Source organism: Emys orbicularis, chromosome 20 (assembly GCF_028017835.1).
Source record: "Emys orbicularis isolate rEmyOrb1 chromosome 20, rEmyOrb1.hap1, whole genome shotgun sequence".
NCBI classification, from domain to species: domain Eukaryota; kingdom Metazoa; phylum Chordata; order Testudines; family Emydidae; genus Emys; species Emys orbicularis.
Window position 1 is genome coordinate 16162703 of NC_088702.1, and position 23485 is coordinate 16186187.

At 50.8% G+C, this 23485-nt stretch overlaps 1 protein-coding gene across 1 annotated transcript in view; it reads right to left on the reverse strand.

The window, feature by feature from the left end:
- LOC135892788 (junctional adhesion molecule A-like) overlaps nucleotides 1-23485 on the reverse strand; it is an 88652-nt gene that overhangs the window by 50631 nt on the left and 14536 nt on the right. The window contains exons 2-3 of the mRNA XM_065420587.1: nucleotides 11073-11132; nucleotides 1863-1976 (exon numbers count right to left, since the gene is read on the reverse strand). Coding sequence (XP_065276659.1) covers nucleotides 1863-1976; nucleotides 11073-11109 — 151 coding nt within the window. The 5' untranslated portion in view covers nucleotides 11110-11132. The remainder of the gene's footprint in view (nucleotides 1-1862; nucleotides 1977-11072; nucleotides 11133-23485) is intronic.

Sequence of the window (23485 nt, forward strand, 5' to 3'; positions counted from 1 at the left end):
CTGCAAATGGGAAACTGAAACATAGTTTAAAAATGTTTTTTTAAAAGGAAAATAAAAAACGAACAGAATGAAAATGAATTCAAAATTCACCATTTGGGGTTTGTTTTCAATCAGCTCTACCTGTAAAGTTCTTTAGAGGGGCGGGGTTCTGCAGGGCTACTTCCAAGACTGCGTGTACGACTATTGCTTCTTCAAAGGCCAACAAGCCGTGATATGCCAGCTTATCACCAGCTATACTGCAGCCTGCCAGGCCACCGGGGTCACTATATATGCCTGGAGGACCAACTCCTTCTGCAGTAAGTGGAAGCAGCTTGGGACCGCCTTCTGGGATGAAAGTTAATGTACGAGGGAAAGAAAACAGGGTCTTTGCTCAAGGGAAAGCCAAGTTGGTTGGTGTTCAGGGAAGGGGATACGAGATGTTTCTCCCCTAGGGGGTGCAGGCTTTGATCCAGCCCCAGGGTAGGGGGACTGGCCAGGTCAGGGTGGGCATGGGAGAGGATATGGGGCTTTTCCCCTCTAGGGGGCACCAATTCTGATCTGATCCCAAGACAGGGGAACTGACTGGCTCAGGAGCAGGGAATTGGAATTCAGGGCCTGTCCCCTGGAGGGTGCAAATTCCAATCCAGGCCCTGCCTAGGGGTAGAAGTTGACTCAGTGTGGGTTGTCCAGGGATATGGGGCCTGTATTTCATGAGTGTGTGGGTCTCATGCAGGTCCTTATTGTACAAATGAGCCTGTCACAGAGCTCATGCTAATATCTGGAGTTGCCAGTGTCAGAAGAGGCCAAGAGCTGAAGGGGCCATGGAGACTGAACTTTCCTCTGACAAGGGGTCCTGCAACAACATACTGGCAAGGCACAGTATGAAGGAAGCTTGCCTGGCAGCTTCCCATACTGCACCCAACAGACTCCATTCTCCAGGGCTGTCATCAGGCTCCCTTCTCCAGCCCTTACGTTGTTACATAGTTCAGAATCCAGCTAGTTTTCTTTTATGGGATGCTACCGTCTTGTTGTTTCAATGACAGGTCTCTCCTGTGCCCAAAACAGCCACCGTGAGGTCTACGCCCGGGGCTGCCAGTCGACCTGTAGCAGCCTCTATGCCCCAGTTCAGTGCTCGGCCCAGTGCTGGGACGGCTGCGTGTGTGATGAGGGCTTTGTGCTCAGTGGTGATGAGTGCATCCCTATGTCCCAATGTGGATGTGTCTACCTGGGATTTTATTATAAGGCTGGGGAGACCTTCCACCCAACGTGCCAGGAGCAGTGTGTGTGCCAGGCCAGCGGAGATGTGGTTTGTAAAGTTTTGTCCAGCCTCCCTCATGAGGAGTGCAAGCTGGTGAACCTGGCAACCCTACCTACAGCGATGGCTCATGTCTTGCAAGGCAGGGCCCGGCTTCCTGCTCCAGGCATTGTGACCTGGTGCATGGGGTAGTAGAACCACTCAGGTTTGGCCCCTCCATTAGACAAGGCAAAACCTGAGTGGTACCACTACCCCATGCACCAGGTCGCAACACCCGGAACGGGGGATGCAGAAGCTGATGTTGCAGGAAGGGTGCAGGGCAGGCTCACTCAAAAATATTTCCCCCCCTTCCCCTCTGCCCACTGGGGCCTCCCATTCACATCGGGTATTTCTGTTTTTGCACCCTTGGTTTCATGCTATCTGTGGGTGCAAGTGAACCCATCAACCCATGCTAAAGCCACCACAAATGCAAAACAAGATAAAAATCAATCATTTAAAGCACTCTGATTTAAAGCAATCCACCCTGCCTCAGATGCTGCAACCAGCTGGTATAACCTGTGCTTATCCAACACCTGGCCCAGAGACCGTAAAGGGGCCCTCAGACATTCCGTACAATGGACTCACGTACCTGTGAATTTCGAATCATAGTAGAACAGCACTATTGAACGGCCCTTTTCAAACTGCCACTCGACCCTGGGTGTTCCGCTTTGCGATACGTACGCAGTACAGGGTATATCAATTGCTGGAAAGAAACAGCAATAAGACAGCATTTGCACTGCACCCCAAAGGTAATGTCATGTAATAAGATCCTATTTGTAAACACTTGGCAGAGCTAAGCCACGAACATATTTGTTTTAAAATGGACTGGGAGCCAGATTTTCATTTATACCCAGGACCAATTACAACGTAGTGTGAAGGGATCATCCTTCCTGAATCCCAAGGGCTGGAAAAAATGCCTAACAGTGAGAGGCTTAGAGAGCTGTTTAGTTCATTGAAAAGAAGATTGCCAGCTAACATGATTATGGCATACAAGTACGTTCTCGGAGGGGAAAAAATACACTAAAGGGCTCTTGGGTACAGAAAGGCAGAAGAACCACCAATGGCTGGAAAAAGCCAGACCTGTTCACAATATTGTATTGTTTTTAAAAGAGTGATTAACCATTGGAACCATCCAGGGAAGCGATGGATTCCTCAACTCTTGATGCCTTCAAATCCGGCCTGGCTGCCTTGCTGGAAGAGATGCCAAACAAGTGATTGGGCTCAATATAAGGGTAAGTGGGTGAAATTATCTGGTCTGTGTGATGCAGGAGGTCAGACTAGATGATCTAATGGTCCCTTCTGGCCGTAGAAATCTACCATTTCTTGAGGGCTACCATCTTAAAGTCACATGGGTCTGAAAATGCAGCCTAGTGCTGACATGCAATACTAAAATCACTGGAACAAAAACATTAACGAGCTTTTTCGTTCACTTTGTGCATTTGGCAGCACTTTGGGTATAGTCCGTTTCAATGCTGCCTTGTCTGGTCAGTTTATGTGGGTCTTTCAATCAGCAAAGGGGCAGAAATTCACTTATGAAAGCTTAAAATAGGAAATTAATTGTGAAGCTGCAGAAACTAGCAGGGACAAGAATTGTATCTGAATCTACTGGGAACTCATTGAGATTTACTAGATTACAAATCAGTGTTCCTGTAAGTGTCAATCCAAAATTAACAATAAATTAGAAAACTGACATCATAGTGACAGCCCGAAGGAGAGTGGAGCTACATTTCGCTCCTTCTTGAATGCCTGGGAGACTAGAGATGGAGTTATCACGGGCAACTGACATTTAAAAAAAAAAAAAAAAAAAAAAAACCCAGGGGTAAAATTTTCAAGTCACTTGGGGCCAGATTTTCAAAGGTATTTAGGTACCTAAAGATGCAGGGAGGCACCTATTGGGATTTGTAAAAGTGAAAGCAATGGGAGTTATATTTCTAGCCCACCTAGGTGCTTTTGAACACCCACTAGGCACCTATCAATAAGCACCTAAATACATTTGACAATCTGGCCGCTTAGGCACTTGTTTGAAAGTTTTACCCTAGATTTAGTAGTTCAACTTGCCAGAGGCCATTCCCGATTCTGTACTAATTCAGTCATCTTGTTAGGGCTCAGTCATTATCTCCACCCTGAACCTCATCTTTATGCTCTGATACAACAGCTATTAAGCCCCAAACTTTCAACTACATTTCATCTGAGACATGGACACTGGAATCTCTGGAACAAGAAGTACTTGAATTTCAAAGATTCAATACTCACCAAAACTACTATAGTATTGCTTTGAGTGCAGAAAGACTCCAAGTGTATTTACTACTGGAGGGAACAGTTTCTTACCCTACAGTAGCTGTGATTCTTCGAGATTTAGTCAGTGTGGATCCCACAGAAGGTGCACATGTGTCTCATGTGCACGAGTTCAGATATTTTGAATAGCAGTATCTGTTCAGGGCTGTAGTAGACAGAGAGAGCCTGGAGCACTGGGCCTGGTGCAAGATCTGTGTCCTGACCCAGAGGCTGTGAACCAAAGTCAGGCCGTGTATTAAAGCAGATGCTTGTAAGTTCACTATTCAGTACGTGAACTTGTCAAAGTTGTTGCTAGTGTACTAGGCACTAGATATTTATGTAAATATATTCCAGCTAGTACAGATAAACCATCTGATCTTGTACTAGATTGGGGTGTGACAGAATTATGAATAGGGATATTTTCTCCAAGACATCAGGAACAAGGGGAGGTAAAAAACAGAGGTCATGGAACATAAGGTGGTACGTAAGTTATTTATCTCAGCCTACAAATGTCGGGGTACCTCGCCTTAACACTTTGTGTGGCCTGGGGGATAGCAGAGACTGCTGCTGCTGACCAGGCACTCATGTGTTAGTGTACCTGTAACCACAGAGCTAGGGCACTAGGACTGTGCCCTGAGGGCAATAAACCTGGCCGAGTGCCTTTGTCACCTTACCATGCCAGTGGTCATTCTTTATGAAAAACATCGAGGTCCGCTGAATGAGCATTATCTGCTGTTAGTACTGGTAACACTGAAGCTCCAAGGACTGAAGCACTGAGCAGCCTGAAGAACGTTACCAAGGCAACGACATTTCAGCCTTCGACATCATTTAACAAGGGCCACGCATGACCTTCAGCTTCCTCACAACTCAAAGCCCTCTCGCGGTCCCTTCCAGTCCTAGAATCTATGAATTAGCTGATGACTCCGAAACTGGCAATGGAAGGTGGCTCGTGGGATCCGCCCTGACTGCAACATCTCGAAGAACCACAGTTACTGCAGAGTAAGGAACCAGACTGTTTTCTAAAAGTATCTGTCGGTGTCGATTCCACTGTAGGTGACTGGCCATCAGTGTCCCCTCTGGATAGTGGGAACGAAGAGAGCCAACTGCATCAGTCAAATAGGGATTGTAATACTGCTCTCCCAAACTTTACATCTGCCCTGGCAGCTAAGTCCAATGCATAATTCTTGACAAAAGCCAGTGTTCTGTATCAGGATCTCCTAGACTTGTCTAAGACAGTCCATCTGTGTCATTCACCCAGCCAACATCCGGGCAGTCAGGTGCAGGGACTTCACGTCTGGACAGAGTATCTGGCCAGGATGCTGGGAGATCAGGTCTGGACAGGACTGGTGGCTGAATGGACACTGGCAAAAGGTCCATTGGCCAAAACTGCCTGGGCCAGTTGGGAGCTACACGAATGATTGTGGCTTTGTCTCTTGATTTTGGAAATCATGCCGAGACCAGGGGAATCAGAGGAAAGGCAAACAGGATACCTGGACTCGATTGCAGAAGAACAGTGTTGGGAAATATTGCCAGGCTCCTGCCCACTTTAGAACAGAAATGCTGACTCTTGGTGTTTTCCTGGGTGACAAACAGGTCTATCACAGGAGTTCCCCAATGGTGGAATCTTGGCGCAATCATGGATCTCTGCAGGGACCACTCCCGACTAGCTATGGATTTTCTGCTCAGCAAGCCCACCAGGTTGTTGCCTACTCCTGGGAGATGGAGAGCCATTGGGGTTATCCTGTGTCGGCGGCACCGTGTCCAGAGCTTGAAGGCATCCCCATAGGGGAGACACGTGTGCACCTCTTTGCTTGATGATGTAGTGTGTCGCAGGTCTGGTCAGTCAGGATGTGCATGGTGGAGTTCGGGAGAGCAGGTAGGAAGGTTGCACAACCTTCTTGTTTATCAGGTGTTTTACTGGGGAAAAAGACCAACTTGAGCCTGAGCTAGAGCAGCCGCAGGTGAAACCTGGCAAGCGATGTCATGTATGTGTACGTTAACATATGTCCCCACAGCTCCAGACACATCCGCATTGTCACAGTCTGGTTTGATTCTATCCCAAGTACTAAAGACTACCCCTGTCTCCAGGAAGGCTCACTCTGACTGATCCAGAGTCAGTCAAGGCTCCTGGGAACTCTATTGCCTGTGGTGAGATAAGAGATTTTTTCCCCTAGCTCATCAGGAGGCCCAGCTGAGAGAATAGGGATAGTGTGTAGTCCAGGCTTTCCGCCATTTCCTCCTGGGATCTGCCCCCATCATCCAGCCGTCGAGCTGAGGGTAGAGGTGAATGAGCTGTTGCTACCGCGAGGCACTTTGTGAAGACTCGTGCCACGGAGAGTCTAAAGGGCAGAACGTTGCACTGATAATGATGGGGCCCCCACTGTGAGCCCTAGGTGCTTCCTGTGAGCTGGATGGATAGCGACGTGGAAGTACATGTCATGTCAGCAGAGAGCCACCAACCAGCCTTGAGCCTCAAGAGATGGGATGATGGAGGCAAATGTCACCATCCTGAATAGGATACAGTGTTGTATATGTCCAATCTTCTCATGTCTAGGATGAAGCTTGGATAGGACGAAAACTCCTTTCTTCTTCAGAAGAAGAAAGAACAGGAGTATAATCCTCTTCCCCAGTACTCCATAGGTACCTACATGCCATAGAAGAGATGAAGCAACTAGTACACTTCTGTTTGTAATAGGTTCTCATGACAAGGATCCCTGAAGAAGGATAGGGCAGGGGGTAATGCGTGGAAATGGATAGGGGAGCCATGGACAATTTCTAATGTCCATTTATTGGCTCGGATGGCTGCCCAGGCCCAGTGGAAAGGCAGTTCCTGAAGGTGGACGCAGGCTCCACACTGACTCCAATGCAACTCCCAATGCTCCTGTCAAATCTGCTGCCTCAGAGGGAGTCTGGTGCACAGAGGTGATGGGTGTCCCCAGGAGTATCTGAGATTCTCTTTGTGGGTAACTCTGGCTGTCAATCCCACTAGTAGGATGGTGTCCTCTGCCTCTGCTTGGGCTGCTACTTGTAAGGGTTCCTTTAGGTGTGTAAATCCCTAAGAATCACAGAGCTTTCCTTGAGGGACTGGAATACTTCGTTTGTTTTCTGCCTGAAGAGCTCCATCCCATTAAAGGGCAGGCCATCTATTGTGGCCTGAACCCACGAGGCTGTCTCAGTGACGACCGTGGCCATACCAGATGCGTTCTTGGCCGCCTGTAGGAATGCTCTCACGACCATCTGGCCTTCCTTGATTAGTTCTTTGAACTCTTCCTTGTTATCTTGAGGGATCTTGGATAGGAAGGGAGTGACCCTCTCCCAATTGAGATAGATGTATTTGGTGAACAGAGCCTGGTATTTGCCAGCTGGAGGGAGGCTGATGAGTATGCCGTATGTCCATGGAGATCCAACTTTTGGGGTCTTTGTCATTAGGCATGCCTTTCGTGGACTGTGATTTCTCCTGTGCTGAAGAAGCCAGGAACTCTGCATTTGAATGGACATAAGTGCGTTCAAAACCCTTTGGGGGCACTGGTATCTGTTCGCCACCCTTTTCAAAGTGGGAGGAAAAGTGCCCGGCATTTGCCACAGTCCTTTAGCCAGTTCCAGGAGCCCCTTGTTAATAGGAAGGGTGATTCTGGCCAGCATCATGGTGCTCAAAATAAAGACTTCTCTTGTATAAATGTAGTCCCAGTATCCAAGGTCTCTGCATGCAGAAAAGGAGGTCTCGAAAAGTTTTAAATTCAAATCAATCGCTGGGGCCGGGGCTGGTGTCACTGCCTTGTCCTTGAGTGGAGATGGGGGTCGTTGCGATCCCTCCCTTGCTTCCTGCTCTTGCGGGCCCATGTGTGGTTCTGGTGTGGGTGGCCTGGTTAACGATGCCACTGGGGAACGGGATCGCCTCCTTTCTGGAAACATGGGAGAGGGAATCTTGCTCCCAGACACAAGAGCTGATGGTCCCCAGTAAGGCTAAGGTGACGTCGTATGGGTACTAGGCTCCCCAGCCACCTCTTTTGGGTCTGTGACATTATCTGATTAAAATATGACCATGTAAACCATTGTTGCTACCACTGTTCTAGAACTGCAGCAAATCTTATACAAAGTATGACACATGGCCAGAAAGGGTTAAGCAGCTTGCAGGCTATATAATCCAAAGCCAACCTTTAGAGAGTTAGAAGAGTATGCAAATGGTAATTAGGGCCATTCCATGGTAGATAGATTTGCATTTCAAAGTTCTAGCCTATGTTGTTAGAAATTAAAGGTGATACTAATTTTATGTTTACTTATATCTGTTTACATGGCTAACATTAAACAAGTCAGTTCCTGTCTGTCACTATAGCTGAGGGGTAGGCAACCTATGGCTTGCGTGCCAAAGGCGGCACGCAAGCTGATTTTCAGTGGCACTCACGCTGTTCGGCTCTTGGCCACTGGTCTGGGGGGCTCTGCATTTTAATTTAAATTTTAAATGAAGCTTCTTAAACATTTTAAAAACTTTATTTACTTTATATATAACAATGGTTTAGTTATGTATTATAGACTTATAGAAAAAGACCTTCTAAAAATGTTAAAATGTATGACTGGCACGCGAAACCTTAAATTAGAGTGAATAAATGAAGACTCAGCACACCACTTCTGAAAGGTTGCCAACCCCTGCTATAGCTATTGATTCAGAGATCAAAAGGGGATATTAACATTTAGATGAGTCTTGGGTGAAATAATGTCACTGTCTATATGTCACTTTAAAGTTTGTGATAGACTGCCTAATGGATAAACTGCCTTATGTAAATCCATGTAGCTAATTACCTGTAATGCTTAGGAAATAGCTCCACTTCAAAGTATCCGTGATTGCCTATTGTTCACCTAAGGGCCCCGAACTGTAAAAATGCCTTGGGTCCCAATCCATTTTTAATCTCAGATCTGCTTGATGCTTCATGCAGGGGAAGCTTAAGCCCAAGACAGACCCCAGTCCTGACTGGACCACCCTGAATATAAACATTGGACTAGAACCTATGCACAAATTCTGAAAGAACTCTTTGCAACTACAAAGCTCACCATCTCTGCTATGAATCTGAATCTCAAGAACTGTACTCATGACTGTTTGGATACTGATCTTTTAACCAATACACTCTCTCTCTTTTCTTTTTTAATAGAGGTTTGTTTGGTTAATAAGAACTGGCTGTAAGCGTGTATTTGGGTAAGATCTGAAATATTCATTAACCTGGGAGGTAATGTGTCCAATCCTTTGCGATTGGTAGAACTTATTTATATGATGAATAAGATGTTCAGTAATCCTCATCATATCTGACTTGCGCCTCTGGGTGGAGGCCTAAGGCTGGGTTGCTTTAAGGAAACGGAGTTGTTGGCTTCTGGGTAACCAGTGAGGTGTTATAGAACCTGTTTTGTGCTGGTTTGGTAAATCTAGGTATTGGAATATCCACCAGCTTTGGGGGTTGTCTGTCCCATTCTCTGCAGTTCACCCTAATTGAGTGACCTCAGTTGGCTCCCCCCCGGGACTCCGGTCACAGGCTCTCACTCCAAAGGAAGAGGGGGATCTCTACTCAATTTGAGCAAGGCGGAGTACATGGGTTAGGTGAGGAGGAGTATCTCTTCGAACAGCAATGCCGTCAGGCGATGTGCCATTGGGGCTGGTTCCATTAGTCTCTTCAGCACAGGGAAGATGTCTGGAGGTGATCCAGATTACTCCAGGGCAGACACCTGTGCCAAGACTGGTGCTGGGTCCCTCATTCCCTGTGCCATTCACAGCCTATGTAGACAATTCAGATGCTTGGTCCTTTGAACCGATGTTTTGTTTCCTCCTTCTGGGACCTTCCTTCACGTTTGGTGTTACATATGGGCTCTGTCCAGTCCCACGAGTGCGTCTCATCTTTATGTACAGGCACGGATGCCAGCTTTACTGCCTGGGAAGCCTGCGCCAGAGTGACCGATGCGGACACCAGGGCCATCCGTGCCAAGAGCCTCAGTACCGCGGCTTTCGGTACAGAGGCCTTTGCCAATATTGAAGTGGTTGGCATCAAAGTCACTTGTGCCAGCTCTGCCGATATTCTCTTCGCCTTCTGTCCAGCGCTCAATCCTGGAGCATGACCTATGCTCAAGAGAGCGCTGGCCGATACCGGCTTAACTAGCCTGACACTGGTAATGGCCGTCACTTCTGTGTCTGAAGTGACCCACGTGGACTGCTCCAGCATACGCCGCCTGAGCAGAGCGTCCCTGGATTTGCGGGTCCTGGATGAAATGGACTTGCCCACAAAGCACTGATCCGGGAGGTGGCTCTCCCATAGGCAGAAGCTGCCTTGACTGTGTCCATCCTTGACAGGCATGAGTCCATCACAGGATAGGCAGATTTTGAAGTCCACCTTGAGACGTGGCAGCTTGCATGAGGTATGAGGGGGTCCTCACTTTTTTTTTTTTTAAATGTCCACATGAAAGGAGTGTGAAGATGAAGATTTTTTCACAAATCTGATTTAAAAAAATAACGTGTTCAGTTAGGGGAAACAGTGGGCCAGGCGCTCGCTCGGTCCCGTCTTGCTGCCATGGGCATCAAAGGGAAGTGAGGGAGGATTGCGTCTGCTCTGCCTTTTACGCCCTTAAACAGGAGCACGAAGGGGGTGAGAAGGAGGGGGGGAGAAGATAAGTGGCTCCAACAAGCTCAGCTATTCAAAAGAAACCGAACTCATGCCCACGAGACGCACGTGCAACTGCAGTGGAATCCACACGGACACCAAGTCGAAGAAGAGCTGACCTTCCATCATCTTAGGAACAAGCGGTCATGACTAGATCACATTCAATACGTGCAAAGAGAATCACATCTAAACCAGTAAAATAAATAAAATATATATATATGAGAGAGAGAGACAGACACACACCGCTTGTGCTTTACAAGGGACCGTTTCACAAAGCTGAAAACAACTGAACCAAACCAGCTGGCAGGAACCAACCCAGTCTTTGCAGTTTGTGAGCTCCGAGCCATCAGTGCTCCTAAAGATCACTACACTGACTTCTGCTGGAAGGAAGCAGGGCCACCGTAGCAGTTTGTCAGGGTGAGCGCTTGAGCACAGACACTACAGCGAGGGAGGGATTCTCGTGTCACTGTAGTTAACCCACCTCCCCGAGAGGCAGTCACTAGCTCAACGGAATAATTCTTCATTCACCTAGTGCTCTACACCGGGGCTTAGGTTGGCATAGCTGTCTCTCCGGGGGGTGGATTTTTCATACCCCTGAGAGCTGTTGCTATGCCAATGTAAGTTTTCAGTGTAGACCAACCCTCAGCCAGAGATCATTCCCCAGCTGGGAAAGGCCAGTGGGTGGAACTACACCTTGACTGCACAGGCAGCAATCAACAACTTCTCCAGCACTGGCAATTTTTAAATCAATCGTTTTTTCAGAAGATCTGCTCTAGTTCAAACAGGAATGAATTCAGGGAAGACCTATGCCGTGTGTTATCAAGGAGGTCTGACTAGATCATGGTGACCCTTCCGGCCTTTGAATATATAATTTAGCACTCTGCACTTACGGTCATTCTCAGGCACTTGAATGGTTTGTGTGTCCATCACCTGGGCTGATATCAAGGACCCTATGGGAAGGAGAAAAAAACGATTAGGAGAGAGGTTTGTTTAGAAACCACAGAACCCAAGTGATCCCAGAGACAGCAGAACAGCTGCCAAGCTCAACCCCACAGAGATTCATCTCTCCTATGAAGGATCAACACCTTAAGAACATTCTTTTCTACCTCATTTTCTTGGAGAACTCTTAGCCTTACAGTAGTTGCCAAGGGTCTGCACCCCATTACAGGAAAGGGGTTTTAGTCAGACTGCTTCAAGCTTTGCTTTCTGGTTGGTTTTTGTTAAGACAAAGTCAAATGTTTGTATTCGGTAAGGCCTTACGACGCTGAACAAGGATCACTAGGACAACTAGGCTACACACTGCACGCGTACAGACTAGTCCCTGCCCCAAAGCGCTTGCAATCTAAAAAGAACAGGAGTACTTGTGGCACCTTAGAGACTAACAAATTTATTAGAGCATAAGCTTTCGTGAGCTACGAAGAAGTGGGCTGTAGCCCACGATAGCTTATGCTCTAATAAATTTGTTAGTCTCTAAGGTGCCACAAGTACTCCTGTTCTTTTTGCGGATACAGACTAACACGGCTGCTACTCTGAAACCTTACAATCTAAAGATACAGATTTCTTCCCCGCTTCCTCTTTAAACAATTGCCCCCCAAATCGCATCCCCAGTCTCAGCAGCACTCCTCCTCCCCACACAAAACCACTCAGCTTATCTCTGATCCACCGAGAAAGAGCCAAAACTGACTGAAGTGTGCACAGGCTGGTTCCTCTTCCCCAGACAGCTTTGCACTTTGCCATCGGACCAGTCATTTTTGCTTATGCCATCACAGTTTCTAGCGCTGTTTCAGAACTTTTATAGCACCTATTGCCCTTGACATGAGTGCAATTTTAGATCTATAAATACAGCGTGATTGCCATTGGGGCTGGAAGCCACAATGCCCTAGTCTTGCCAGGACCACCACCAAACACGCAGACAATTTTATATTACACTCTGAGAGCCCTGAGGTTCTGGCTCCGACGAACAGCAAGTTTCAAATGGGATGGGGACCTCCACTGGGAAAACTCCGTGCTGGTTCTAGGCCAGAAAACAAAAGCGACCACACACGGCTAGGACGGGGAATCTTTCCGGGAGCTGGGTCCCTGACAATTTAGAGGTTTAAAGATTCTCACCAATACTCTGAATTGTACCTGTGCCCCAAAAGGAAGCTGGTGCACTGCTCTGAACGTAGTTCTGGGCAGCAGCATGTTCCCCAACTGGAGTTTCTGGGTGAAATCCAAGAGCAGTCCTACACTGAGCTCCCTCCAGCCAGGAGAGGCCAAGGGCACAGACGCGATAAATCGACCCCCGAGCGCTCTCCCGTCAACTCCTGTACTCCACCGGCGTGAGAGGCACATGCGGAGTCGACGGCGGAGCGGCAGCAGTCGACTCACCACAGTGAAGACACCACGGTGAGTAGATCTAAGTACGTCGACTTCAGCTACGTTATTCCTAGCAGAACCGCTGGCACTTCCTGTTGCTCTGCGGCGCGAACAGGTCTATGTGGGGCGAGCCCCCCCTCTGGAAAATCGAGTGTGCGATGTGCAGCCTGAGGGACCATTCGTGATCGTGAAACCAGCGGCTGAGGCGGTCAGCTAGCTTGTTTTGTGCTCCTGGAAGGTGCGACGCCTCTAGGTGTATCAAGTGGGCGATGCAAAAATCCCACAGCTCGAGGGCTTCCTGGCACAGGGGAGAGGAGCAAGCACCACCCTGTTTGTTTCTATAGAAACATCGCTGCAGTGTTGTCCGTCAGCACCCACACACATGCGCCCTGCAGGTGGGCTAGAACGCTTGGCATGCCAGACAAACCGCCTTCAGCTCCCTTACATTGATATGCAGCGATAATTCTGTGTGGGACCATAGGCCTTGGGCTCTGATATTGCTCAGGTGCACTCCCCAACTGAGCGCTGAGGCGTCCGTGACTAGGGATAGCGTAGGATGGGGTTTGGCAAAGGGTACTCCCGCACAAACAACGTGTGGTTGCAGCCACGAGTGGAGAGATTCGAGGATGCGAGGGGGGAGCACAACTATCGTGTCCTGCGGGTCCATGCCCAGCCTGTGCACCCGCGCCAACCACGCCTGGAGGGCTGGACCATGTATCTGCAGGCTGCCATATGCCCCAATAGTTTCATGCAATTTCTGGCCGTGGTTGTGGGAAACCGGCGAAGGTTTTCGATGATGTCCGTGAGTGCTTGGAAGCGCAGCTCCGGCAGGAACGCCCTCGCCTGCATGGAGTCCAAGAGAGCCCCTATGAATTCTATTCTCTGAGTTGGGGCCAGTGTGGATTTGGGCACATTCAATATGAGGCCCAGCCTGTGGAATGTGGCCTGGGGCAAGGACACATGCTCTGCGGCCTGTGCTTGGGACTCTGCCTTGATGAGCCTGTCGTCTAGGTACGGGAATACTTGCGCCTGACACTGCCACGACTGCCATACACGTGGTGAATACCCGGGGGGCCGCCGAGAGCCCGAACGGGAGCACCCTGAACTGCTAGCACTGGCCACTGACCATGAATCGTCTGTGGGCCGGGATAATAAATATATGGAAGTACGCATCTTTCAAATTGAGGGCTGCGTACCAGTCCCCCGGATCCAGGGAAGGAATGATGGTGGCCAGAGAGATCATGCGAAACTTCACCTTCCTTATGAATGTGTTGAGATCTCGCAGGTCCAGGATAGGCCGGAGCCAACCCTTGTCCTGGGGGGGGGGGGGGGGGGGGGGGGGAGGAGATCAGGAAATAGCAGGAGTAGAACCCCTTGCCCCTGAACTCCTGAGGAACCTCCTCTATTGCCCCTAGAGCGAGGAGCGATTGCACCTCCTGCAAGAGGAGTGCTTGTGAGAAGGGTCCCTGAAAAGGGACAGGGATGGGAGGGAACAGAATATCCCACCCCTACCGTGCTGAGGACCCAACGAGAGTCGATTCACGGGGGGGGGGAGGAACAGAGAGACTGAAACTGATGCTCCATCCTTGGGCGCATCTTCAAAAAGTTTGGCTTCAGGCCAGGGGGCTGTTTGGCCGAACCCTGGCCTTGGCCTGAGGACTGTGGCGGGCCTCCTATTATTTCTGCCCCGTCTCCTTGACGAGTCTCATCTACGATGCCCAGAGTAGAAGCGGGACGGGGGCTGAGGCTTAAAAGGATCCCCAAAGACTTCAAAGTTGCCCGCGAGTCCTTAAGGCTGTGCAGGCGAGAGTCTGTATTTTGGGTGAACAGGCCTGCACAGTCAAAGGGGAGGTCCTGTATTGTGTTCTGGACCTCAGGTGGTATCCCTGAGACCTGGAGCCACGCACTGCACCTCATTGTGATGGTGGCGATGGTCCGAGCCCACAAGTCCACCGCGTCTAACACAGCCTGGAGGGAGGTTCTGGAGACAACCCTGCCCTCCTCAAGGAGCGCGCTAAACTCCTTGCGCGAGTCAGCCAGGAGTAACTCCTGGAACTTTGCCAACAAACTCCAAGAGTTGAAAGCATAGCGGCTGAGTACCACTTGCTGGTTGGCCACTCGAAGCTGGAGCCCCCAGTCAACTAGACTTTTCGGACAAAAAGGTCCAGTTCTTAGTGTCCCGTGACTTAGGCGCAGGACCCGGCTGTCCTTGCCGCTCTTTGTGGTTTGCCACATCGACCACCACAGTCCCCGGTTGGGGTGGGTGAAAAGGTGTTCGTACCCTTCCTGCGGCACAAAATATTGTCTTTCCAGCCTCTATACCACCCACCGCTAAAGGGGTGGAGCCTGCCAAAGCACCTTTGTGGTATTTTGGATCATTCTTATGAGGGGCAAGGCCATCCTAGAAGGACCCTCAGGGGCAAGGATGTCCACCAGCGGGTCAGACTCCCTCCATGACCTCCTCTGCCTGGAGATTAAGGTTTAGGACCACCCTCCTAAGGAGATCCTGGGGACCCTTGGTGTCCATCACTGGTAGGGTGGTGGTGCCCGCTCCTGCCTTGTCGGGCAAGGAGGCGGCGGTGGCGGCCCGTGGGGACAGGGTCTTCCTGCCATTCTGGCTCTCTGGAGGTCGGGTCAGGTACCTCGGAGCCTCCCGTGACTGGAGGTGGCTCTCGTGTCACTGATGGCGCTGGATCGGGTGCTGCGCCTGAGCATGACAGCCCAGGGTCCCTGTCTCATACGGGGGTGTAGTGAGCCAGCGACGTTGCTGGGGGGGGCCCCCCATGGGGTGCAGATGCCACCGATGCCAGCCTGGAGCCCTGACCCTGGTGGTAGGCCCAAGGAGTCCAAAAGGGCCATTGGACTGGGCCCTGCCACGGGGTGGCCAGGCGACCACGGGTGCCAATGATTCCACCAGTCTGCGGTGCCAGGACCAGGAGCGGTAGTGGCGGCGTCAAGAGACGGAAGACTCGGCGTCTGACTCGGATGAGTAGTCTGTGCCCAACCACAGGAGATGGGAGGGCGCGGAGCCGGACGGTGCCGGGGAGCAGTACCAGGGTGATGGTAAGCGGTGCCGTGACATCATAGGCTTGCCACGATGATGAACCAGAGGCGGTGCCGCCATCGGTGCCGGAGCCACATGTGGTGCCGAGCTAGACGTTGTAGCCGGTGCCGCCACTGGTGCCTGGGCTTGCGGGGCCGGGGACTGTGCCGTCATGGCAATGAGGTCCCATGCTGCCTCATCGGTGTCCGGCATGGAGGGACGGTCGATCTCTTCCTCCAAATCCTCCTGAGTTAGGGAGTCCATCAGCACTGGACTCGATGGGCCTCCTGTTGGGGCCGGAGTCAACGGTGCCAGGTCTTGAGGCCCAGACCATGGGTGTCCCACCGGAGGACGCACCACGCTGGAGTTCACTCAAGGCTTCTTGACGGAGGAACGACCCCGTCCGCCTTCTTATGCGGCACCAGGGACTGCGAGCAGTGCTGCATGGTGGCACTGGCCTTATGGGTTGGGGAGCAGCACCGGTGCTCCTTGGAGGAGTCCTTCCTCAGTGCCGGGACATCCCGCACTGGGGCGCTGCGCACCGAAGATGCCAGTGCCGCTTCTGGTGCCAGCTCGGCTGGAGGGCCTACTCCGTCAGGAGGAGCTTCAAACGCGCTCTCTCTTAGTCCTGGGTATGAAGCTCCTGCAAATTGGGCACTTATCTGTCTGATGGCCTTCTCCTAAACACTTGAGACAGGCAGCATGTGGATTGCCTGCGGGCATAGGTTTCACACACCTCTCACACGCCTTAAATCCCTGTGACTGAGGCATGCCCCAGTGCCTGGGGAAACTAGGACGGGGGAGGGGAAGCCCCCCGAAGTAAGTGCAACTAAACTACAAACTACTATATAACAAACTAAACTATATACAACTAAGAAAGGGAACCACTAGGTAGGCACTTGCAAACGCAAGAGACTGAGCTGCTCCAACAACCGTCACTGGCGGTAAGAAGGAACTGAGCAAGCGGCGGGTTGGCAGGGACCTCTATATACACTGCCATAAAGGTGCCACTCCAGGGGTCTCCACAGCCAACCGACGGGTATCGCTAGGGGAAAATAGCTTCCTATGATTGTGCATGCAGCACGCACGTGCACGCACACCTATTGGAATGCACATGAGCAATCACTCGAAGAAGAACTCTTAGTTCCTTTCTCATGCTGCTTTGCCAGGTGTCCTGGTTCCCCAGAAGTGTGGCAGGTTTTTAATGATTTTAATGGTACCTGCTGCCCCATTTGTTTTACATTTGTTTCCTCCAGATGCCTACGACTGGCAGGCAAGTTACTACCCCCCACCAGCATGAGTATTTGAGACTTGCTAGTGATCTTGTGTGCTTCTGGAGCTTGACACATTTAGCGTGTGCTTCAAATGGATGGGATGCTTCTATAGTGGCAGTCGTCTTGGATGCCTGATTGCTAAGAGCTAGTCTTGGCTCTGCCTTGGGCAACTCACACAAGTGCCTCAGTTTCCCCATCTGTAAGTATTCTTATACTTATCCTATCCTATCTCCTAGAACTGGAAGGGACCTTGAAAGGTCATCGAGTCCAGCCCCCTGCCTTCACTAGCAGGACCAAGTACTGATTTCCCCCCGGTTCCCTAAGTGGCCCCCTCAAGGATTGAACTCACAACCTTGGGTTTAGCAGGCCAATGCTCAAACCACTGAGCTATCCCTCCCCCCTTAAATCCCTTCTCACAAGGGGAGGCTTTCTACAGTGTCATAAGCGTGGGGGAGGTTTACAAGACATGGTTCCTCCCCAAGAAGTTCACAATCTAGAGCCCCACTGATTCCACAACCACACCGAGGTGACAGCTAAATCATGGCTCCGCTTTGTAGTAGAGACAGGTCTTGGGAGGATTCAGCCCTGTCTGGGAATGCTCTTACACAGCCCATCGGGAACAGCCAAGATCTAGTCTACACCACCAAATGTAAATCATGCTTTGATTATTCCGAGGGAAAGCTATGTTGTAACCGGGACCAGTGACTGGGCTGTTCTGTAGATGGGGCCTTAGAACCAATTTAAATGGTCATAACATCTGGCGATGAGGCACCCATGCTTATGACATTTCCTTCTCTGTCACAGTTTCTTAGCCTGGCTGTGACTTAGCCTAGTATCTACCAGGATTAAAACAGTTCCCTAACAGTTGTATCCTGTTATTTTTCCTGACCACAAAGACAAGCTATATATTTCACAGCTGCCTCTAAATATGGTTCTTGCAGTGTTCAGGCCGGTGACACAATGGTGATTAGGTTTAAGCAGAAGACAAGGGTTAATACAGTTTAAGGTCCCATGATCAGGTTTCACTACATCTTGGTTCTTTAGTATACCTTAAATTAAATTGATTTTAACTGTATCAGTATTGCAGGTCCACCAGGGACAAAGAGCAGGATGGAGAGAGAGAGAGAGGCTAAGCTAGGCTGGTACTTTGCAAGTCAGGAGAAAAATGACAGAGGTGTAAAATGAAGTGTTAATGGACATTAGGGCTGTAATTGAATCAAGCAGAAAAAGCCTAAGCAGCAGTCTGATAAAAATGGCTGCTAAATGACAGCATGTGACCAACTGGGACTGTTCTTACTGTGATCTGTAAGTGCTGACAGGGGAGTGTGGCTGGGATGGTCTGCGTTGGGGGATGGGAGAATGACCGAAGGGAAATACCTGAGCCTGTAACATGAGAACCCAGGAGGGGGCTGGGGCGAGGTGACACCTTTGCCCGGGAAACTGAACAAAGGTGGGAGGGGTCGCTGAAGGCAGAGTCTGGGGAGCTGGCTGGTGAGGTGACTGGAGGCAGGGAGGGCTCTGACCTCTGGAGGGGGCTGGGGTGTCCGAGGACCCCAAGATGGACCTAACTGAGGGGTATCCTGTTGTCTGTGCCTGCAAGACCTGTCTCGGACTGTATTCCCGTCGTCTAAATAAACCTTCTGCTTTACTGGCTGGCTGAGAGTCATGGTGAATCGCAGGAAGCCGGGGGTGCAGGGCCCTGAGTCCCCCCTTACTCCGTGACAACTGGTGGCAGCGGCGGGATCTACTGCACCCCGTGGATGGCGCTTCCTGCAGTAAGTGACTGGGGAGAAGTAAAACGAAGGGGGATTGAGGGGGACCAGGCGTGCTGAGGAGTCAGAGAGAGACGGTTATCACCCCTGGGAGTGTGTGACCAGCGAGAAGGTCTTTTGCAGTAACAGGGTCCCCCGGGGGATCGCAGCGAGTGGTCCCAGGGGCGGAGGAGTCTGCAGCTCGACCCTGGCAGAGAGGTGGTGACCTCGAGAAGGGCTGGCACACTAGGGGTCTCCCTGGAAACTGTGGGGAGCGGTGGGCACACAGGCCTGTGAGTGGCCAGCAGGAAGATGTATGCCAAGCGGCTTAAGAGCGACCTGGTGGAGCTGTGCAAGCAGAGGGGGGTGCGCATTGGGAAGCTCACCAAAGAACAGCTCATTGCCCAGCTGGAGAAGGGAGATCGCGCGAATGAACTGATCCCTGTCTCTGAGGGAAGCAGCCTGGCAGATGCAGCGCAGGCCCCAGTGTCTGTCCCAGCTGGGAGTGGTCAGCCGGCTGCTGAGGGCTTCCAGAGACCCCTCCTGCCTATGCCTAGGGGAAGGGTGGGGAGGAGCCCAGCAAATACCGAGGGCGCCGTGACCCCCACGGCCAGCAGGGGATCCTCCCGGCGACACTCGCCGGCCAGCAGGGGATCCTCCCGGCCACGCGCAGCATCCGTGGAGCGGAATGGGCTGGAATGGGAGAAAGAGCTAAAACTGAGAGAGCTGGAGGATCGTGAACACCAGAGGCAGCATGAACGGGAGGAGAATGAGAGACAAAGACAGCATGAAGAGAGACAAAGGCAGCATGAATGGGAGGAGAAAGAGAAACTGAGGCAGCATGAAGAGAGAGAGAGGCATCGTGAACGGGAGGAGAATGAGAGACAGTACTCATTCAGCGTCAGTACTCATTCAGCGTCAGTACTCTTCCCCAGTACTCCATAGGTACCTACATGCCATAGAAGAGATGAAGCAACTAGTACACTTCTGTTTGTAATAGGTTCTCATGACAAGGATCCCTGAAGAAGGATAGGGCAGGGGGTAATGCGTGGAAATGGATAGGGGAGCCAGGGACAATTTCTAATGTCCATTTATTGGCTCTGATGGCTGCCCAGGCCCAGTGGAAAGGCAGTTCCTGAAGGTGGACGCAGGCTCCACACTGACTCCAATGCAACTCCCAATGCTCCTGTCAAATCTGCTGCCTCAGAGGGAGTCTGGTGCACAGAGGTGATGGGTGTCCCCAGGAGTATCTGAGATTCTCTTTGTGGGTAACTCTGGCTGTCGATCCCACTAGTAGGATGGTGTCCTCTGCCTCTGCTTGGGCTGCTACTTGTAAGGGTTCCTTTAGGTGTGTAAATCCCTAAGAATCACAGAGCTTTCCTTGAGGGACTGGAATACTTCGTTTGTTTTCTGCCTGAAGAGCTCCATCCCATTAAAGGGCAGGCCATCTATTGTGGCCTGTACCCACGAGGCTGTCTGAGTGACGACCGTGGCCATACCAGATGCGTTCTTGGCCGCCTGTAGGAATGCTCTCACGACCATCTGGCCTTCCTTGATTAGTTCTTTGAACTCTTCCTTGTTATCTTGAGGGATCTTGGATAGGAAGGGAGTGACCCTCTCCCAATTGAGATAGATGTATTTGGTGAACAGAGCCTGGTATTTGCCAGCTGGAGGGAGGCTGATGAGTATGCCGTATGTCCATGGAGATCCAACTTTTGGGGTCTTTGTCATTAGGCATGCCTTTCGTGGACTGTGATTTCTCCTGTGCTGAAGGAGCCAGGAACTCTGCATTTGAATGGACATAAGTGCGTTCAAAACCCTTTGGGGGCACTGGTATCTGTTCGCCACCCTTTTCAAAGTGGGAGGAAAAGTGCCCGGCCTTTGCCACAGTCCTTTAGCCAGTTCCAGGAGCCCCTTGTTAATAGGAAGGGTGATTCTGGCCAGCATCATGGTGCTCAGAATAAAGACTTCTCTTGTATAAATGTAGTCCCAGTATCCAAGGTCTCTGCATGCAGAAAAGGAGGTCTTGAAAAGTTTTAAATTCAAATCAATCGCTGGGGCCGGGGCTGGTGTCACTGCCTTGTCCTTGAGTGGAGATGGGGGTCGTTGCGATCCCTCCCTTGCTTCCTGCTCTTGCGGGCCCATGTGTGGTTCTGGTGTGGGTGGCCTGGTTAATGATGCCACTGGGGAACGGGATCGCCTCCTTTCTGGAAACATGGGAGAGGGAATCTTGCTCCCAGACACAAGAGCTGATGGTCCCCAGTAAGGCTAAGGTGACGTCGTATGGGTACTAGGCTCCCCAGCCACCTCTTTTGGGTCTGTGACATTATCTGATTAAAATATGACCATGTAAACCATTGTTGCTACCACTGTTCTAGAACTGCAGCAAATCTTATACAAAGTATGACACATGGCCAGAAAGGGTTAAGCAGCTTGCAGGCTATATAATCCAAAGCCAACCTTTAGAGAGTTAGAAGAGTATGCAAATGGTAATTAGGGCCATTCCATGGTAGATAGATTTGCATTTCAAAGTTCTAGCCTATGTTGTTAGAAATTAAAGGTGATACTAATTTTATGTTTACTTATATCTGTTTACATGGCTAACATTAAACAAGTCAGTTCCTGTCTGTCACTATAGCTGAGGGGTAGGCAACCTATGGCTTGCGTGCCAAAGGCAGCACGCAAGCTGATTTTCAGTGGCACTCACGCTGTTCGGCTCTTGGCCACTGGTCTGGGGGGCTCTGCATTTTAATTTAAATTTTAAATGAAGCCTCTTAAACATTTTAAAAACTTTATTTACTTTATATATAACAATGGTTTAGTTAGGTATTATAGACTTATAGAAAAAGACCTTCTAAAAATGTTAAAATGTATGACTGGCACGCGAAACCTTAAATTAGAGTGAATAAATGAAGACTCGGCACACCACTTCTGAAAGGTTGCCAACCCCTGCTATAGCTATTGATTCAGAGATCAAAAGGGGATATTAACATTTAGATGAGTCTTGGGTGAAATAATGTCACTGTCTATATGTCACTTTAAAGTTTGTGATAGACTGCCTAATGGATAAACTGCCTTATGTAAATCCATGTAGCTAATTACCTGTAATGCTTAGGAAATAGCTCCACTTCAAAGTATCCGTGATTGCCTATTGTTCACCTAAAGGGCCCCGAACTGTAAAAATGCCTTGGGTCCCAATCCTTTTTTATCTCAGATCTGCTTGATGCTTCATGCAGGGGAAGCTTAAGCCCAAGACAGACCCCAGTCCTGACTGGACCACCCTGAATATAAACATTGGACTAGAACCTATGCACAAATTCTGAAAGAACTCTTTGCAACTACAAAGCTCACCATCTCTGCTCCGTGGAGCGGAATGGGCTGGAATGGGAGAAAGAGCTAAAACTGAGAGAGCTGGAGGATCGTGAACACCAGAGGCAGCATGAACGGGAGGAGAATGAGAGACAAAGACAGCATGAAGAGAGACAAAGGCAGCATGAACGGGAGGAGAAAGAGAAACTGAGGCAGCATGAAGAGAGAGAGAGGCATCGTGAACGGGAGGAGAATGAGAGACAGCGTCAGCAGGAACTGGAACTGGCGAGGCTGAAGGGCCGCGAGCCCCCGGCTGCGGTGAGTGAGGGGGAACCCAGGACTGCACGGAGCTTTGATAAGTGCATCCTGGCCCCACGCAAGGAGGGGGAGGACATGGATGACTTCCTGGATGCCTTTGAGACGGCCTGCGAGCTGCACCAGGTTGATCCTGCAGACAAACTCCGGGTTCTCACCCCCTTACTGGACCCCAAAGCCTTGGCCTTGTACCGCCAACTGGAAGAGGCGGAAAAAGGAGACTATGAACTATTCAAAAAGGCCCTGCTACGTGAGTTTGGGCTGACTTCTGACATGTACCGGGAAAGGTTCCGGAGTCAGGATAAAACCCCTGAGATCTCATATCTGCAACTAGCCATCCGCATGGAGGGATACGCCAGCAAGTGGGCAGATGGGGCCCAGACGAAGGAGGACCTGGTTAAACTGCTGGTACTGGAGCAACTGTATGAGCGGTGCCCATCCGACCTGAGGCTGTGGTTGAGGGACAAAAAACCAGAGAACCCGCGACATGCAGGCCGGCTGGCCGATGAGTTTGTAAAGAGCCGGTCAGGGGCTGGCAGGGAGGAGTCCCAAAGGAACAGTCCCACCACAACGCAGAGCGAGAGTCACCATGGGCCATCCCAGCGGGAAAATACGGAGAAACCTCACCAAAGGGGAAGATCCAGCGTCAGGTCCATCCAACCCACTCGAGGGAACCCCTGGGACATGGTCTGCTATCACTGTGACCAAAGAGGTCACATACGGGCCCAGTGCCCCAGGCTCAGGGACAGACTGAGCAGACCAAACCCACAGAGGGTTGACTGGGTAGAGACCCAGCCAGGCGAGAGGCAGCACTCCCAGGGAAGGGGGGCTGGCAGAGTACCACCTGCTAAGGAGGGAGGAGAGCTCCAGGCCTGCTCCTCTGCGGGGCGGGATGCTCCAGACTCAGGGTTTTTGGTTTATACGGTGGGCGCGGGGCGGTCCCTCCGGAAAGAGTACCTCGTTCCCCTGGAGGTGGATGGGAGGAAGGTCGATGGATACTGGGATACGGGCGCAGAGGTGACGCTGGCCCGGCCCGAGGTGGTGGCCCCAGATCAGGTGGTGCCCAACACCTACCTGACCCTGACGGGGGTGGGCGGGACACCAGTCAAAGTGCCCGTGGCGAGGGTACACCTGAAGTGGGGGGCCAAGGAGGGCCCCAAGGACGTGGGGGTACACCCGTATTTGCCCACTGAGGTGTTGATGGGGGGGGACCTGGAGGACTGGTCAAGCAACCCCCAGGGTGCCCTGGTTGT